This window comes from Phodopus roborovskii, unplaced genomic scaffold (genome assembly GCF_943737965.1).
Source record: "Phodopus roborovskii unplaced genomic scaffold, PHOROB, whole genome shotgun sequence".
Lineage (NCBI taxonomy): Eukaryota > Metazoa > Chordata > Mammalia > Rodentia > Cricetidae > Phodopus > Phodopus roborovskii.
This window is the reverse complement of record NW_026125295.1, coordinates 39071968-39091793: the sequence shown is the minus strand read 5'-3', so window position 1 is coordinate 39091793 and position 19826 is coordinate 39071968. Positions and strand designations below refer to the sequence as shown.

Here is a 19826-nt window from a genome sequence, read left to right as displayed (position 1 = left end):
CTTAATTGCTGATTGGAGGAGAGGTCAACCCACTGTGGGCAGTGCCATCAGGAGACAGGTGGTTCTGTATTGTATCACAGAGCAAGCTGAGAAAGCGATGAAGAGTAAGCCAGTAAGCAGCAGTATTCTTCCTTGGTCTCTGCTTCATTTGTTGCTTCAGAGTTCTGCCTTGAATTTCTGCCTTTTCTTCCCTCAATGATGGGCTGTAACCTGTAAGCCAAATAAACCTCCTTCCTTGAGTTGCTTTTGGTGATGTTTATCACAGCAACAGAAAGTGTGTGTGTATCTATGTTTGTCTGTCTGTGGTGGTGGTGGTGTAGGTGCACATGATAGCAGGTACATCTGAAGGCCAGAAGCTTTTTGTCCTTTACAGTTGGAGTTCCAGGTACTTTGGAGCTGCCCCATGTTGGTATAGGGAACCACAACTGCACTTAATCACCAAGCCATTTCTCCCTCCTCCAGTGTCTGTATTCTATATGTTTATAATGCATTTTCTGTTCTGGACAGTAATCTTCAGTTGGATTCTTCAGATTGAACATGTCCTACTAAAATAATTTGTTTTAATAATATTTTTATTTTTGAGGCTATAATATAATCACACCATTTTCCCTTCTATTTCCTTCCTCCAAACCATGCCTTGTACCACCCTTGCCCTCTTTCAGATTCAACTAATTAGTTCCTATCATTAAAATTTCATCTTTTGTTTCTTTAAAGTAAGTGTGTGTGAGTGTGTATTGGAATAGAAGAGGATGTTGGGTCCTCTTGAGTAATGTGGATGTGAGCCAGCTGATGTGGGTGCTGGGAACCAAACTGGAGCCCACTAGAAGAGCAGGAAGTACTCTTAACTATTGAGCAACCTCTTCAGTCCCCACTTCTTTTTGTTGTTTGTTTGTTTGTTTTTTGTTGTTGTTGCTTCTTTTACTCACTATTATTATCTCTCTGTTTTCCTCCTTACATCATTGGCATTTTTGTGGCAAATATAGAAGGAAAAAAAATGTATGAATTGAGCAGGAGGGATAATTTAGTGTTAGAGTACTTACCTAGCACGCACAAGGTCCTAGTTTTGATTCCCACCACTGGAAGAAATTATTTCTTCTTTAAGATAATAGTAAATAAAACAACTTTGTTATCTATTGGAAACTTTTCTTAACCATTTTCTTTTTTTTTTTTTAAGCCTAATTTCATTGAAGCACAGTGGTTATAGTTTTCCACTGATAATTACTAGTGTTACTCATAATAGTGTGTTGGCATGTAAATACTCAGGGACGTTTGAGGATTTTACATTTCTGCTTAGCATGCATAAAGCCCTGAGTTACTTCCCCAGCACCACATACACTGTGCACATTGCTGCATATCTGCAATGTCAACACGGATCAGAAGTTTAAGGTGATTCACAGCTACTTAGCATAGGCTACAATGAGATCCTGTCTTCAAAAAGAAGAAAGGAAAAGAAGTACTTTAAAGGCTTTATTCTGTCTCACAGTCTGGGAGATTTCATTCTGTTCAGTAAGGCATGGAAACAGTTGCAGGAGGCTGGTTGAGCTGTATACAGGCAGGAAGCAGTGAGTGAGTAGGAAGTGGGGCTTGGCTGTGTAACCTCAAGATCTGCCCATAGTGATCCACTTCCTTCAGCAAGTTTCCACTTCCTCAAGAGTCTATAACCTTTCCAAACAGTGCCAAAGAGCTAGGAACCAAGTGTGCAAACACAGGAGCCTATGGGGGGAGAGGGAGACATTTTCATTCAAATCATAACAGTTTTCGACCTAGACTTCACTTTAAGCACTTCACATAGGGCCAAGGGCTCTGAACCTCCCTCACTTTGTGTGGCTTTTGTGGCCCTCTGGAACCATGGAGGTGGACTGCATGACTCACTCATTCTTAAGTCTTTGAAGGCATGCCTGAAAAATGAACAGAACATGGACAATGGCAAGTTCTGCTGCCAGCTTCAGCTGGTCCCTCACCTCTTTGAACCATGATTGTGTCAGCCTCTGCATGCTCTCCAGGCTGACCCTAACAAAAACACTTCCCTAAGTGGTTCCCTTTCAGCTATATTCTGAGTTCAGGATCAGTGTAGAGACTTTGGTGTGTGAGGTCTTACACCTTGCCCCTTTCTGTTGTCTCATGCAGAGCAAGAGTTTTCCCATGAACACTTAGAGTACCAGACTTATTTTGAGCTTGCACATTTTTTGAGGAGAGGGGGCAGAGGAGGGAGAGAAGGAGAGAGAGATGCACAGAGACTGGAAAAGTAACTCTCTCTCCAGGTCTTGCTGAATAGTATTGGCTAGCTTAGAACTGATTTTGTAGACCTACATGGCATCATATTAACCGTGATCCCCATCCTGCCTCAGCCTGTATCACCATGCCTACTTCCTTTGGTCTCTTGACAGTTGTGGACTTGTCTGTTTGTTGTATGTTGTAAATAAGATGTCTCTATTGATGGAACCTTCCATGCTTAAGTGGAGAGGTGTTTGTTGGATTTCTTCACTGTCCATTTACTTTTTTTTTTTTTTTTGGTTTGTTTGTTTGTTTGTTTTGTTTTTTTCCAGACAGAGTTTCTCTGTGTAGCTCTGGTTGTCCTGAAAGTGGCTCTGTCTGTAGACCAGGCTGGCTTCAACTCAAGAGATCTGCCTGCTTCTGCCTCCTGAGTGCTGGGGTTGAAGCCCTGTGCCATCACTGCCTGACCCTACCCTTTCTAAATCCTGTGTGGTTTTGTATTTATTCTAAATCTTCTACTTATGTATGTATGTATTGGGAGTGAGTGTTAAGTCTAGCTTATTCTGAGGAAATTCTCTCGGGACATCATGCACATAATATTATTTGAAATATTTTCTAAGGAAAATATGTTCCTTACTTGAGAGATTGTATCTAACCAGTTCTGTAGTTTGTGGTTCTTTTTCTTGCTTATATATTTGTATATGTGTGTTCCCCTGTGTATGCATGAGGAGATCTGAAAAGGATATTGGAGGTCTCCTCTATCACTGTTCACCTATTTCTTTTGGGGGTGGGTCTCTGCCTAAGCCTGGGGTTTGCATTTTCTCAGTTATTTTAGAAAAGTAAGCCCCAACAATTTTGTTTCTTCTCACTTAAGAGTTTGGGGTGACAAGTGTGTCAGGGATGCCCACCTTGTTACATGGATACAGAGATCCAAATGCTGGCCTTCAGCCATCACTTTTAACTTCCTAGCCTTCTCTCCAGCCTCTGGTTTGTTAGACTTGGTGCATTCATTGTTTTAAGTCTTCACTGACATTCTCAACAGTGACTGAATGCTGCCATGTTGTCCTCTTAGTTTGGGTAGTCCATTCACAAAAGTGTGTGCTGGCCAGTGTTTTGAGTGTTTCATCTGACTGGCACTCCAGGTTAGTTTTGCTTTTATCTTCGGTGCTCCAGTTGCACTTTTCTTTGTTCTTGCTGAGTGTCCCACTTTAGTTTCTGGTTGTTGTTATGAATGTAGCTTAGGAGAAAAAAGGGTTCAATTTAGCTCACAAAATTACTGTCTACCATTGCTTGAAGTCAAGGAAGCAGGAACTTGAAACACCTAGTCCCATCCAGTTAAGAACAGAGAGAAAATGAATGAATCATGCATATGCTCAGCTTGCTTTTTCTACTCTTACATAGTACAGGACCCCAAAACAGGGACTGGTGCCATCTGAAGTCCTCCCCAACTCAGCACGATTAAGACAATTCTCCACAGATGTGTCATAGGCCAACTAATCTAGGTAACCCCTCACTAAAACTCTAACCCCACAAGATTCTAGAGGCTATATAGCTTGATAACTAAAACTAGTAAGGTAGTCAAATTTTCCAGAGGCCAACATCTAAAGAAGGCAGCACACTATGGATGTCTAGTTGCAGTGCTTCCAAATATTGATGGCCTTTGTCAACTCAAGTGTCTAACCAAAAAGGAAGCTGTTTTAATTATGGACTTCTATATCACACTGATTCTATATCAACACTTAGTAATTGAGGGCTCATGATTAAGAATGTTTGCTTAGTCTCTTGGGGTGCTGTTACAAAAACTTTCCCCTTTTCTTTCCTGTCTTTCTTTTGGATGCTGGCTAGAGAGTAAGCATGCTTTTTCTGGAACTTTGTAGTTTTCTTATTCTTTCTCTGAAGCCTGCCTCCCTGCTATTGGGCTGCTTTTTGCCCTTGGCTATTCTACATGCTGACTTAAACATCATAGCTTTTCCCGCTTCTTGTTTCCATTTTTTTCTTCTCTGCGAAGATGCCAAGATTTACAGGTTGCCTGCCTTTAAAAAAGAAAAAAACAAAAACAAAACTCCAGGGGCTGGAGAGATGGCTCAGTGATTGAGAGTACCCATATGACAGCTTACAACTGTCTTTAACTCCAAGATTTGACACCCTCACACTTGCAGACAAAACACCAATGCACATAAAAATAAATAATTAAAATGTTCTAATTCATTCTTAAGTCAAACAAAAAAATCTGAATTTTAGAGAGACACAAACATTTAGATAGATTGATGCCTTGCCTTTTGATATTGTGATCTGAAAATCTGAAATTGTTACCTACAGAGGTTATTCTTGAGACATGAAATTAAGTAACTTTTTTTTAAACAAAAAAAATAATATACTGTTTTAAGTAAGTTTACAGTTTTGTGTTGGGCTGCAGCCAGTGGCTGGATACACCTAGAGGGTACACTTTATATTTTCACTTTATTTATGTTTTGTGGTGCTGGATATTAAAGCCAGTGTCTGTAGCATGGTGGGCAAGCATTCTGTCATTGAGCCTCTGCTTGCCCACTGGGGCTTGTAGATAGATATACTTTGTCCTCAGTAATTCAAGAGACAAGTTAAGATCCAAGGTTAGGTCTTCACTAGTTCCATTTCACTTTTTCCTGCCATTTGGGTCAGTCTGACCTCTCATAACACTAGGACCTTGAAACCCAAACTTGGGGAAGTTAGACTTTTGTCATGTGGCTCCAAGACAGATCCTAGCTTTTGAACCTCATTTATTTCACCCTTCCCATTTTGTTCTTTATTTCCTAATAACATCTTTGGTGATACAGAGGTTTCTGGTTATCAAATTAACTATGTTGCCAACACACAAGATCTTGCATTTTCTTTTGTTAAAAGGCAGAGGAGAGCCAGGCTGTGGTGGTGCAGGCCTATAATCCCAGCACTTGGCAGGCAGATGCAGGCATATCTCTGTGAATTCAAGGACAGCCAGGGCAGTTACACAGAGAAACCCTGTCTTGAACCCCCCCCCCCATGTAGTTCTCATGAATAAAGCAAACAAACTAAAACAGAGGGACTAATTCCTGGAATCAGTGATCAAAGATTGATTTTATATATTTAATATAAACATGCATGCCCCTCCTATTTTATTGTGTTTTAGTAATTTAAGTTTCTGTAGTAGACACACGTCTCATTAGAAAACCAACTTTTAATACGTTTTTGTTGTTTTTTTCCTCTTGGAGGAAGTAAGATGCTTATAAGAAATAGTTTTAAAAAAAGGAAGATTTAAAAAGTTAGAACAGTCAGAGTTTTGGGAATGCTCAGATTCTTTTATATTCAACAGTTACATTAATGAATACTTATTTCAGTTTGTTTTATTTCAGCTTTGACTAGATCAGAATCTAAGAGAGATGGAGGTTTTAAAAATAATTGGAGCTTTGATCATGAAGAAGAAAGTGAAGGAGATGCAGATAAAGAGTAAGGATATTTCCTTCTGATACTTTGTAAGAATGAAACTAAAATAGAAATTCAATGTATACATTGTGGAAAGTTTTCTTTTAATATTATGGTATCTTTGCAGTAAGAAAAGATAAAGCAGTATTTTATTGGTAAATGCTTTGCTTAAGTTTCTTAGTCTTTATAATGTATGTGTACATAATACATGTTTTCTAATGATTGAAGTATGATTAGACAACAATTTTCAACCTTGGCTCCTCCTCTTTTTAAAAGGTAGCCTTTCTGGAAAGATCTGAAAAGCTACAATTTAACAAGCTTCTGAATTTTGTATGAATGATTATCTTTGTTTTCTCCTTGTGATCCTATGATCATCACATTGACCTTTGATCAGATTTCTACCAGGGGAAGCAGCACCAGTCTAGATGATTTAAATGGGCACTGTCACTTTGTCACTGTGCTTGGAAGCAGTCCTGTGTGAAGTTTTATAAAAGAGGTGTGGGTTTTGTTGTTGCTTTGGTAGTACTGTAGATCAAACTCAGAGCATTTACTAGGAAAGTGCTTTCAACAGTGTACTTCCATAGCCTTCAGTAAGAGTTGCAATAGTACTTTTGTGTACTGTGATAATCATGTTGCAAATTCAATACTATTTTTAACTTATTGGTTTACTGACTTCCTTTTCACTGCCAAAAGAAACAAGTTCAGAGACATGTAAGTACACAAAATTTTGCCAGGGCTATAAATATATTTTTATTTATTTATTGAGTTTTTTGTTTTGTTTTTGAAAAGGGTTTCTCTATAACAGTCCTGGCTGTCCTGGAACTTACTCTATAGACTAGGCTAGCCTTAATTAAACCCATAGAGATCCACCTGCCTCTGCCTTCCAAGTGCTGGGATTAAAGTTGTGTGCCACTACACCTGGTTATAAATATATTTTTAGAAATTTTGTTTTCCTAGATTTTTGGGAGAAGGTCTCACTCTAGCCCAGGCTAGCCTATAAATCAACTGTATAACTCAGTGGCAGTGAACTTATAGCTGTTCTCCTTTAGCTTCTTTAGTACTAGAATTGCAGATATCCTTCACTACACCCAGTTTTTTAAAAAAGAAATATTTGCACAGGTTATTGTTGAAGTATGTTGGCTGAATACTTGAGGTATTCCACGTCCATTATTTTAGGTAATTTTATTTGAAAGAGAACTGTGAATTGGTATATTTATTTCAATGTTTTTGGTCATACTACCCTTTTTTCCTGATTATTAAAAAAAAAATTTCCCCAGTAGATATTTGTTGGTATTAATATAATTTTGAAAAATTGGGGCTAAATATGAAATTGTGACAAAGATATTTTAATCTTCCAGAGATTAAAATTTTCACAAGATAATTTTTGTATTAGTGTTGGTATGTAACACAGTAATGAAGCAAAACATTACCTTTTTATTACAAATAGCTTGAAGTTTACTGTATATAGCAGAATTATCTAAAAGATATATTTGATTTCTGTTCTGAGAGATTTCCCACTGTTATCTTTTTTAAGTGATCTATTAAGGTGCCATCCTGTGCATCTTGTGTGTAGATTGCACTTGACAGTTTATTGTGTTCCTCAGGGATTTCAACTTTCTGATCATGTTGAGGTTGCTGGTGAGCTGTTAATGTAGTAGCATGGTGGCCATTGGTTCTGAGTGAAAGGGTGATGTCTCCAAGGGCAGTGCTGTGACTGCCATTGTGCAAACACCATTGGAATCCCTTTCTTCTTAGCTAATCATTTTCCTTCCCTGAATGGTGTTCTTATTTTATAACTTTGCTGTTCTCTAAACATCAAGACAGAAAAGGAGAGGACAACTAAATAAAATCTGTAGCCTGAGAAACAAGATCATATGTTCATTTAAGGGAGGGGGGGTCAATGGATTATCTTTTTTGCTTGGTGCCTAGATTTGTTCATAATGTGTTGAAAAGCAGCCAGCTGTATAATGTTATGGTTATTTTCATGCTGCCATGGCAAAGATGTAACAGAGAATGTATATGTAGTTACTATATGGGAAACCTAAAATGTTTCACTGCCTGAGGCTTTGCAGAAAAGTTTGCTAATTCCACTAACATGAGCAATGAAAATAAAGCAGATGCATTAATGTGTGGACTGTAACTGTTGCTTAAGATTTCTTCCTTTATTTTTTGTATAGTGGGGCAAATCTGCTCAGTGTAGAAGATGAGGATTCTGAAACCTCAAAAGGAAAAAAGGCAAGTGTTGTTCTAAAATAATTTTTTTTTCTTTTGTGTGTGTATCAAAAAAAAGTTTGGCTGGACATGATAGTCTGTTCTTGTAATCCTGGCACTTAGGAATTAATGAAGGGAGGCTTGCCCCAAGTTCTAGGCCAGCTTGGTATATATAGTGAATTTATGCCAGCGAGGCTACACTGTGAGGTGTGTCATTTTAAAGAAAAAGCTTTATATTCTCTTTACTGTAAGTCCCAGTGGTGCCATTCCCAACTCTAGACACAAACATTCTACATTTTTGTTTATCTCTATAGAAATGTGTCTTTGTTGGGCTTTCCATGAATATGAAAAAAAAATAGCTAAATTAGCTTAATAGTGGAGGAAGATTGGTTTTGGCTCAAGATTGTTTTTGTCCATTGTTGCTTGGGCCTGTAACAGCATGTGGAAGCATACATATGACTTAGGAAGCTTCTCATCCCCTGGCTTATGGGAAGCAGAGCAGGAGGTAGCAACCCTCGCCCTGCTTGCTGCCTTATGTAGTTGGCAGTGTACGTACTATACCTGGTTTTCTAGTCTTGCTTTCACTTGGAATTTCTGGAGGCCATCTCTAACAGTCCAAAGAAAATAGCTTAGGAACTGGAGAGATGGCACAGTGGGTAGTGTTTTTTCCACGAACACGAGGCCTAGAGCTGGGATCTCCAGGGCTTTGCTCATGCCAAGCAAATGCTCTATAAACTGAGCCTCTTCTTCCTCCATACCTCAGTAGTATTCAGCTAGTATTATTTAGAAAACTGACTTGGGCCAAAGTATCATGTTGATTATTATGAACAGGAATGTTCTAACCTGTGAGATAATAATTTCTAAATAGCTCAATTTATACTTGTTACTACTATTTCCCACTCATCAATAATTTGGTATGCCACCGACTAAGACCATATTAGAAATTACTAGGAGAAAAGTAGATATACCAGATAATCTAAAATAGTAAAATACTGTTTATGTTGCTTTTTTTTTTTTTTTTCTAAAAAGAAAACTGTGTGTTTTGGGGTGGGGATTGTGCTCCAAAGTTGAGTGTCTTTGACTGATCTTTGGTGTATTTATTGTTGAGGCGGAGTTTCTTGAGTAACCCAGAGTTTGCTGATTTGGCTCTTCTAGCTAGTCCTGTGTTCCTGGGTATCCCGTCTGCTTTCCAATGCTGGGATTTTAAGTGGCGGGTCACCGTGCCTGCCTGGCTTTTATGAGGGTTCTGAGAGTCCAGACTCCACCCCTCATGCTTGCATAGCACTGTGCTGTGTGACAAGAAAACATTGTAAGCTTATATTTTGTGATTCTGCTATAGAGTAGTACATTTATGGACCTGGGGTGTGGTAAAATGCTTGCTTCGAAAAGGAACCTGTAGGTTTGAACCTTGGCACCATATAAACCAGGTATGCGTGATGGAGGCAGCAGGTTCACCCTCAGTTACATGGAAGTTCAAGGCCAGTCTGTGATGCATGAGACCCTGCTTCAACAAAACATTAATAAGCCAGGCATAGTGACTTTTGCCTTTTATACTGGAACTGGGAAGGCAGAGGCAGACAGATCTCTTTGTGATTTCAAAGCCAGCTAGAGCTAAACTGAATACCCTATCTCTAAAACAGCCAATTATGTAAACAAAGATAATACATAACATCCTTTTTTAAAAAAGAAAACAAAAGAAATGGTAAATTAATTTTCCTGAAGCTAAATACTAAGTGTAACAGATAGTAAGGAAAGCTTTTTTAAAGGGAATTGGCAATATAATAAGTGACAGTTTCCATGATATTCATAGTTCTTAACTGTATTAGTTAATATCCTTAACAAAAAGTGAGCTAGGGGAGATAGGGCTTATTTTACTGACAGTTTAGTCCATCCAGCCTGGCAGTTAGGAAGCAGTAGTCACATTACATCTGCACAGAGAGAACAAGGAGGGAGGGCAGGTTATAAAACCTCAAAACCCACCCTTAGTGACATGTTTTCTTTAACAAGCCTATTCTGTTTCAAGATCCCACAACTTTCCAGACATCACAGCCTGGAACCAAGTGTCCAAACACATGAGCCTGTGGTGATGTTTCATATTCAAACCCAACATAATGAAACTAGAAGTACCACATAGTGAAACTAGAAGTTCTGGTTATTTTGTTGCTGACTGAAATGATCTGTCCTATAAACAACTTACAGGCAACAGAAGTAAGGAATTAAAGAATTTTTCTTACATATATACTCTTGCTTTGATGATGACATTGGGTTGTTGGTAGATATTCCCTCAAATGCTTTCTTAGAAAAGATACTCATTTGAATCAGTATTACTATATAGCCTATGCTGACCTTGAACGCTCCATCCTCTTACCTCTTCCTTTCTAGTTCTGAAGGTTCAGACTTGTCCCACCACATCTGCTTTCAAAAGGACTATTTGAAAACACGCAATTCCTTAGTCAGAGACATGGTTGAAGGGCTGGAACGACAGCTCAGTAGTAAAGTGCTTGAGGACCTCACATTCAGACTCAGTCCTGCCTCTGGCTTCAGGTCATCACAAACAAGAATGTGTCATGCATGTACCGCTGATTCTGCTGCCAGTTTGTGGTGTATGTAAATCTTTTGCTTCTAGCATTCCTAATGTGATAGCGTATCAGAATCACCCAGGGAGGTAGCCCTCAAATGCAGCTTTTATAGTGAAACAGCTGTGGGAGTTCTGTTGTCTTGTTTTGCCTTTTTGCTATGCCAGGAATCCAACCCTGAGCTTTGAACATAGTAGGCAAGCATCTACCTCAGAAAAATGAAAGAATGTCATTTATCCCAGTTAGCTCTGTTCCTTTTGCAGTTTATTTGTGCCTAAGAGAATTTCTTTGCAGAACAAATACATGTATATATACTTTGTGCTAATGACTAAGACTATAGCCAGTTTTATCACTTTATCCCAGTCTAGTTTCCACAGTAAGCCCTTAGTGTTTTGTTTTATTTTGTTTTTTAAAGAAATTAAGCTGGATGTGATGGCACATGCATATTACCCCAGCAGGAGTCTGAGGAGGCTTGTTTTGAGTGTTAATCCTCTCAGGACTATATATACCAAGACTATATATGTCTAAGTGACTATGGAATCCCACCACTGGGAGGAAGTGGTGAAAGCGAGTAAAAATAATCAAAATACATTGTATGACATTCTCAAAAAATTAATATGGATATTTTTGAAAAGGAAGGAGGCATTAAAATAGATAGGAAGGCCAAAGTGAGGTGTACTGTGTGTAAAAGTTGCTTGTTACACATGGAGGAAGAAGAGAACTGCATATGTGAAATAAGTAAACAGATCATACAAGAAAATAGTAAAATAGACACGTGGTTTTCTTTTATATTGGGGCTAGAGATATAGTGCAGTGTTACAGATTTCCCTCCCAGTTCTGCAACCACCTTGCCCCAAATGAACACTCAGAGACTTTTATGAAACTATTGGCTGATGATTAGGGATTCTTAATTAGCTGGCTCTGTCTTAATTAACCTGTAACTGCTACTCTATGTATTTCTTCATGGTCTTATCTTACTGGAGAATGCTTGACTTGCTTCCTTTCTTCCCGGGTTCACATGATGATTCCTTTCTGCCTACACCTCCCAGAATTCACCTTCTCTGGTAGCCCTGTCTATCCTTCCTGCCTGGACACTAGCCACATAGTGCTTTATTCATTAACCAATAAGAGAAACATAGAAACATATGTATAGAAAGGTAACCCCCATCAGCACAGTGGTTAAGACCATTTGCTGTTCTTAAAGAGGATCTGGGTTCAGTTCCCAGCACCTGCACCTACATGGCAGCTCACAGCTTTCTATAATTCCAGTTCTAGGGAATCCAGTGTCCTCTTCTAGCCTAAGACACCAGAGCCCCCAAATAGCACACATATATATGTTTGGACAAAATACTCATATCTACTTGGACCATGGAATCTGAAAGCACCTTTTGCCTTCAGTGAATCATACCAAAGATAGGTTGGTTAAATTCCCCAGGCTCTTCCTGTCAGTATGTTTATGTTAACATTTGTGATGGCCAAAGACATGATCTTGGTTTGTGTTTAGGTGGGAACTTTGATGCTGAGGCAAAGGCATAGATTTTGCAATATTGTCATGCTGATGGCAGCAGGTCTTTTAATCAATGGATATGTTATTTTTTGTAACTACTAGTTTTTGCTTGTTTATTTATTTTACTTATTAACTTTTCTTTTTTTTTTTTTTTTTTTTTTTTTTTTTGAGACAGGGTTTCTCTATGTAGCTTTGTAGACCAGGCTGACTTCGAATTCACAAAGATCCGCCTGCCTCTGCCTCCTGAGTGTTGGGATTAAAAGTGTGTACCACCACCACCTTAACTTTTCTAAGTGTTTTTGGGGAGATTTATATGAAAAGAAAAACAATATTCCTACAATGTTCCTACAAATTTACATTGTCTTTAGGGGAAAAGAATCTAACCATTTTCTCTCAGGTCTGTCCTGCTGTCTTCTTACCATATTCCATTTGTCTCTGTCTCCAACTGTCTTCTCTTCCCCTGCATTATCCTCCCCACCCTTCCCTTTTCTTTGCCATTCTCATCCCCCTTCCCTTTGACAGTCTCACTGTAATATTCTCAACTGTCCTGGAACTCGCTGTATAGACCAGGCTGGCCTCAAATGTATGGCAGTAGTTTGCCTGCCAGTCTCCAGAGTGCTGAAATTAGAGGCCAGTAGGCCCTGTTGGCATTTAAAATGTTTAATTAATTTGTGTGTGTGTGTGCGTGCACAACACATTCATGTGGAAGTAAGGGGAGAACTTAAAGCAGTCAGTTATGCTTTCACCATTGTGAGTCCTAGGGATCAGAATCCCAGTTGCCAGGCCTGGTGGAACGTGCCTTTGCCCACCTAGCCATCTCTGGTTTATTCAATGTATAGCCCAAGCTGGCCTTAAAATTGTGACCCTACTGCCTCTATCTTGTATGCCATCATAACTGGCTTGTTTTTTTAACTAATGAGTCTTCAAATATTGTTGATAAATTACCACGCTTATTGACTCTAACATCTGTGGATCTTTTTGCAGTTAAATCGGAGATCTGAAATTGTTGCTACTAGTTCTGGTGATTTCATCTTGAAGACTTATGTAAGACGAAACAAGACTGACAGTTTTAAAACTTTGAAAGGCAACCCAATTGGAATTAACATGTTAAGCAACAATAAGAAACTGAGGTACATTTAAAAGTTGAATAAATTCTTTAAAAATAGAAAGATTGACGTGTAGGTGCTTCATTATAGAGAGGATAAATAAAGAGGTTGATACTTTGTGGCCGGGGTCTTCCATACCTCATTTCTTTTGAATTTCTCAGTAAGGCCAGGAGGTTGCATTGATTCCTTGAATCTTTAAAAAAAATTTTTTTTAACATTCATGCTCATATTTTTATTGTGTTTATGTGTACACACATGTATGTACATGTGCCATGATGTGCCCACAGAGATCAGAGAACAACTTGAGCGAGTTGGGTTGTTCTCTCCCATCTTGTGGGTCCTGGGATTGAACTCAGGTTTGTTGGTTTGGTGGCACTTGCTTTACCAGCAGATTCACCTTGCCATATCCAGTCTTTTAAAATTATTTTTTACATGTTTTTTATTTTGTGTGTGCATCATACACACACACACACACACACACACACACGTGTGTGTGTGTGCTCTATGTGTGTGAAAGCTGAACAGAATTTGTAGTAGGGTGTCTCTTTTTCTAAACTTTTTTGTTTTTTTGAGACCTGGTCACTGTGTAGTCCTAGGCCAGCTTGGAACTCACTATATAGATCAGTCTGGCCTCAAATCCAAATGCACTGCCTCTGTCCCTGATTGCTGCTGGCTAAAGATATGCACTAGCACACCTGGCTTATACCTTTTTAGCTTGCTGTTCAGGTAGACTGTTTTCCCAGAGAGCCTTGAGGTCTGCATGTTCTAACCTTGGCAGTGTTGGGGCCCACAGGAGGCTTACACAAGGATGCTAGGGATCTGAACTAAAGTTCTCATGCTCATATAACAATCACTTTACTCCCCAAGCTATCTTATCTCTTCATTGCCCTTTGAGGCTTGAATTAGGACTTAATTGTAATGATTTCTGAATAAAGCATGTGATCTAGAAACATTTTAGTACATGACGTCTCATGCATTTTCTTATGTGTAGGTATGGAGAAAACAGTCACATTAGAAGTGTAAGGCAGTATAATATATGTACTCACATTCACATACCTCCTAGTTCAGATCACCTCAACATGGGTCTTGTTTTCTCTTCACAAAGACTTTATTCCACTTCTTCAGATAAAACATTCCTTTCCTAGTGGCTGTGGTAGTAAACTATTGTTACCCTGGGACTGAACTGTTAATATCAGTAACAGCCCATAAATGGAGTTAAAAATCACTCTTGTTAGCAATAGAAAAGTCACTCTATCACTATATAGATAGCTGAATAAGATCGGTAAACACCAGGTAACTTTCAAGTTAGTAGAAGTAAAGTTTTAGGCTTTGTATTTCTACTCTAGTATCCTATTCATTCTTTTCCGCTAAGGAGGTTGGGAATACTTGAAAAGATATTAGGAAGACAATTTTAGAGGTTAATTTGGTTTGTCTTTATTATTTTAGTGTAGTTTTTGCTTGTGTGTGCTCAAATTTTAAAGGGTTTTTTTGTCAGTGTGTATGCAGTTTTTTGTGTGTTCAAACTATCCTTTGTTTTTGAATGCACAGTGAAAATACCCAAGCTACAGCATTGTGTTCTGGAACTGTAGTTCATGGTAGACGCTTCCATCATGCGCACGTACAGATACCAGGTGTCAAAACAGCGGCTCAGAGGTAAGGACCTCATTCTCTTGGGCTATAGCATTCCCTCTTCTTAAGTATCTTTTTCACTCCTTTCATGTGTAGAACTTGCTAGTTTCGCTGTCTTTAAAGAGTTATATCTCCAAAAACTTTCATGACTTCTTGTACTTTGTATTTGCTTTTTAGAAAGTCACATTTTGTGGAGAATTTAAAATAAGAACTATTTGCTGTATTTCTAGATCTAAGAAGATATTTAATGAAGCTAATAAATATTATTGATTTTACTAGCTTGAACTGGTAGTTGACCTAAAGAGCAAAATTAATTTTTATTCATTTTCTTGTTTTATTAAGATTTCAGAGTATCAGGCAAATCCCATTAATCGGTCATATTATAAATGTTGGAGTTATCACTAATTTTGAAACTGTTTCATCCTTGAAGCAATGAAAGTATAATGGTTAGAGAAAGAGTTTGAGCTTTTTCAGAATCATTTTTAGAATGTTAATAACTCTTTCAGTTGATTCAAGATTCTTAGACCGTAGGATGGTAAACTACAAATACTTTATTATAACTGGTTACATTTATTTTTTTGTATACAATTTACATAGTGTTCTTTATTTTTAAATTTGTTACTCATTTAAAAAAAAGATGTTTCAAACCTTGGAAACAAGCTGTATCTGGTGCTTATATAGATTTACTGGAATAATCTTTGACAAAAATCTTTAATTTTTTTCCCATAATTTAAGATCACTAAATGAAAACTTTTTTTTAGTAAATATGTTCCTATAGTTTTGACATAAAATTCTTAAGACATTCAGTTCAGTAGACAGATGTTAGTGCTCACAGCACAAATGGCTTTGTTGTAATGCAGGGTACACAAACAAATCAGGGTCTCTGGCCAACATGGGGCACTAATAAGGACAAAGGATATAAAACATATAAATGGTTACACAAAAAGATTAAAGTCAAAAAATTGGGTTGTGCTTTGTTTTATGCTAGTTATCTTTTATGTGTATTGCTTCTCATCTCTGAAAATGCTGATTTAATTTGTAGGTACTAGTGTTTATTGGTAAAAAGATTGTTTTCTAAAGAGCAGCAGCCATCCTGAGTCAGAATATCTTAGGGTGCTTAGGGGCAGTGAGGGAGACTTTAGCGGCCCGGGTGAGCAGCACAGTGCTCATGCGTGTCTCAGTTCTGTGTAAGAGGAAACATTTCTTGGTCTATGACCTGTCTTTTAAAGGATTTGGGCTCCAAGTCAAGTCATTGAAAGTTCTCAGTTGTATTTCTTCAAAAACAAAGGGATTTGGTATGTTACAAAACAGGTATAGCTGAAGAACAGTGTACTGGATGATTAGTATGTTCCACCCTCTAAGATCAAATTTAATGAGTAATGGTTAAGGACAGGAAGGCAAATAAATGAATCCAGATGTCTGGCATATGCATGTAATCCCAGCACTTAGGAACAAGCTGAAGCAGCAAGAATGCCATGGATCTGAGGACATCTTGGGCTAGAGAATTTAGTGAGGTCTACTGCAGAGAGGCCTGGGCCCTCCCCCTCCCCATTCCCCACCAGTCCACCCCTAGCAACAAGGGCTTAGGTTTAGTAAGTGCAGTAGTTGGGTTGTACAAAAGTCTGTGAGAACAGCATGGCACAGAGCTGTCCTGAAGGAGGAGGTAGTACAGCAAGCAGCCTGTGAGAGTGCTCCAGAGGCCCTGAGCACAGTTGAGAGAGAGGGGCCTGAAGAGAAAGAACTCTTTTATGACTTCTCTTAGATCTTAACTTAAAAATTAAGAACTATTACAAGTTTGGTAGAGTAGTAGACTTGCTTTTGAAGTCAGTCAGACTCTGTATTCTAGTAATTTGTAATGGTAACATGGCATTTCTGTTGAAGTCAGCAGCCTAGCTTTTTTCTCTCTCTTAGGAAATATTAAAACACTTAAAAGTGAGATAATTCTAATGTCATACTGCTGATCCCAAGAGGCAAACAAGAATTTACTTTGTGTTTTTGAAACTCACCTGTAAAAAAAACTACAAAAAGTGTAGACTATAAAACAAAAACTGGTTTGGTTCTTCCCAATAAACTGAGAGGCAGGAAGAGAAAGAATTCATTACTATCTTACCCTTAAGAAAAATACATTTTAGGAACAGAAGGTATCAGTAGGTAAGAGTGGAAGCCCTAGCTTCCATACTCAGCAACACACACACACACACACACACACACACAGAGAGAGAGACTAATTCACAAGTCATGGCATTCCACGAGACGCTTCAATGTATGTCTTCACAGGTTTCACACCAGGATATACATGTATATATATATAAATAGATTAAACATGTGGAAGTTATTAAAAAACCAGGACTTTGAAAGTGTCAACTTGCACTCCTTTTTTAGACCATTTCATACTAAAGGGGAAAGAAAAAGTTTCTTTTAACTAACACTGTGCTAGTGGTCTTGAAAAGGATGGGTTAGAAAGATGGTTCAGTGTTTAAGAGCAGAGAGGACAAAGTTTGTCTTCTGGCTCCCATGTTTGGGACACACAACTACCTACAACTCCAGCTGCAGAGAATCCAACATTCTTCTAGCCTCTAAGCACCTTTAGATTCATGTACACATATAGCTACACAGATTAAAACAAAAAGTGGATCTTCAAACAAAACCATAAAAATAAAAAAGAAAGCAGACACTGATTTAATTCTGATATTCATGTCTTGGCTTATGATCTCAAGACGTCTCCCAAGGTAGAACCATCCACTAAAAATTAAACCTGGCTTATTCTAGGACCCAGTCAGTTTTTGAGTGTAGTATGGTGTGTGTGTGTGTGTGTGTGTGTGTGTGTGTGTGTGTGTGTGTAGGTCTAGGACCCAGTCAGTTTTTGAGTGTAGTATGGTGTGTGTGTGTGTGTGTGTGTAGGTCTCAATGAAGGGTAGCCTCAAACTAATGATCCTCCTACCACTTCAGTCTCTTAAGTGGTGAATTAAAGATTTGTGTCACACCTTACAGGATTAAACATGTTTTCAAAGACATTTATTTATTTTCCCCTTATAAGACTTTTAAACCAACCATTAAAAGAAAGCTATTAAAAAGTGAAATTATAACGAGAACATACAAGTATAAAAAAGTGTTAGTTTTTAAGTCTGCTTAGAAATGGGATGGAAGATGGAAGCTGGGCCTTGATGGCATTCACCTTTGGTCGCAGCACTAGGGGAGGCAGAGAAAGGCAGATCTCTGTGAGTTTGAGGCCAGCCTGATCTACAAAGAGTTCCAGGACAGGGCTCCAAAGCTACAGAGAGACTCTGCCTCGAAAAACAAAGAAACAAAACAAACAAAAAAAAAGTTGGGGGGAGCTGCAGTGTAAACAAATTTTTAAATACTTGAAGTTCATTTTTCTCTAATAATTTCCCTTAGTGCTGTCAGTGCATGAGCCTATCTTTTATGTATAAAACAACTTTTGTTGTAAGAAAACAGATTAGAGAGTTAAATCATCTTCCCCAAATAATAAAAATATGATATATTTAACAACCTTTCCCCCAAGCACACAAAAAAAAATGTATCAACCTTCCTTAAAAATTGTAACCATAGATACATTTTCTATAAACTTTTAGTAGCAAAGGTAAACTTCCAGATATATTAGTATAGATGTATAGTTTCTTCACTGTTGAAAACTTTTAATGTGTCTCCTGCTCATAGTGTTGACACTTTGTTACTTAAGTTCTTATAATTTTGAACCTCTAACCCTTTATGTGATGGAGAGCAATTGTTTCATAATGTGAGTTTTGTTTTATTCTAACTTGAAGACTATGGCTTTACTGGAGTGACTGATGTTTTCTGGAATTTTCATGAATTGTGGTGAAGTGTAGAACTTTCATACATTGGACTTGTGATAAGAGACCATAATACTAGGCTCTGCTTGTGTTCTAAATAACATATAATATTTGTTTTAAGACTGTTGTGCTCTAGAAACTTTGTGTCTAATATAATAAAAACTGAAATTATTGGAATCTTTTATAATTTCCAGGAAAATCATTATTTTTTGAAAATGATATTTGTGACTGTCATAAAACAGTCTGTCATCAAATGCTTTAGAAGCAAAGCCCTTCTGAGAATTTTCAGTTTTACACATCCATATCTTCCTGTTAAATATTTGACAACTTAGATTATTTTATGTTGTCCAAAATTGAAAAAAATTAAGCAATAGTTTGTATATAACATATGTAAATATTATTAATAAAACAAATTGCTTGTATTAATAGTTTTGCCTTGTTGGTTGCAATAATTACAACTGCAATGACATATCAACAATGAAGTCTTCCCTCTTACATTTTTTTCTTTTTCATGTTTTAAGCAATCAGGACCGAAAAGAAAGGTAAGCTTAATGTTTGAAATTAGAACATGGGTATAGCAGTAAGTTATCATCTTATATGCTTTGAACAATACCCTAAATTGGAGCTCATCACTAAAGCTTACTAGTTTAATGAAAGGAAACCTATTAATAGTTCATTGTGGTATTTGGTATGTGGGTAATATTTCAGTATAATTCTCAATGCATATATTAGTTCATGGATGGTTATTATATATTTATGAAGATATCTGACTAATTTTCTTTAAAAATAAAATTTCCATTGCCTTAAGTTGCTTTCACCAAAATCTTTCCAGCAGGATGACTTGAGTAGGCTGAGACATGAAGAGTTTATACATGTTTATACAGCAAGATCTGTCCATAGCCGGAACTCACTGTGTAGACCAGGCTAGACTTGCTAATACAATTTTACATGCTCTGTAAAATGGACAGCGAGATAACTTTTTCTTCTAGAATAATGCTAAATGCAATGTAAATTTGTAGGTATTGCTGTCCTTTGATTATGGACTGAATTTGTTGCCAAATAGAGGAAGGAAGGAAAATGGTAGTTTTAGAATAGAGAAGACTGGTAGAGGTTACCTTAGACAAGAGGCCAAGGTTGGCCAGGAGTGATGGCTCACAACCTGCAATCTCAGTATTAGAAGCTGAGGCAGTAGGATCTAAGCTGTACAAGCTCAGTCTGGGCCACAAGAGACTTTTACAAAGGGAAAGGCAGCCAGTGCTATATAGAAACCCTGTCTCCAGGGGATTAAAAAAAAAAAAAAGAAAGAAAGAAAGAAAGAAAGCTGGGAATGTCAGGA

General features: G+C 37.8%; 1 protein-coding gene across 4 annotated transcripts in view; it reads left to right on the top strand.

Moving 5' to 3' along the window:
• Senp6 (SUMO specific peptidase 6) overlaps positions 1–19826 on the top strand; it is a 77360-nt gene that overhangs the window by 7628 nt on the left and 49906 nt on the right. Inside the window, exons 2-6 of one of the 4 annotated variants that reach the window (XM_051173140.1) lie at positions 5580–5673; positions 7827–7884; positions 12928–13073; positions 14598–14702; positions 19012–19032. In XM_051173140.1, coding sequence (XP_051029097.1) covers positions 5580–5673; positions 7827–7884; positions 12928–13073; positions 14598–14702; positions 19012–19032 — 424 coding nt within the window. Of the gene's footprint in view, positions 1–5579; positions 5674–7826; positions 7885–12470; positions 12574–12927; positions 13074–14597; positions 14703–19011; positions 19033–19826 lie in introns of those variants that run through there. The other 3 variants (XM_051173131.1, XM_051173149.1, XM_051173157.1) reach the window with 3 other exon arrangements.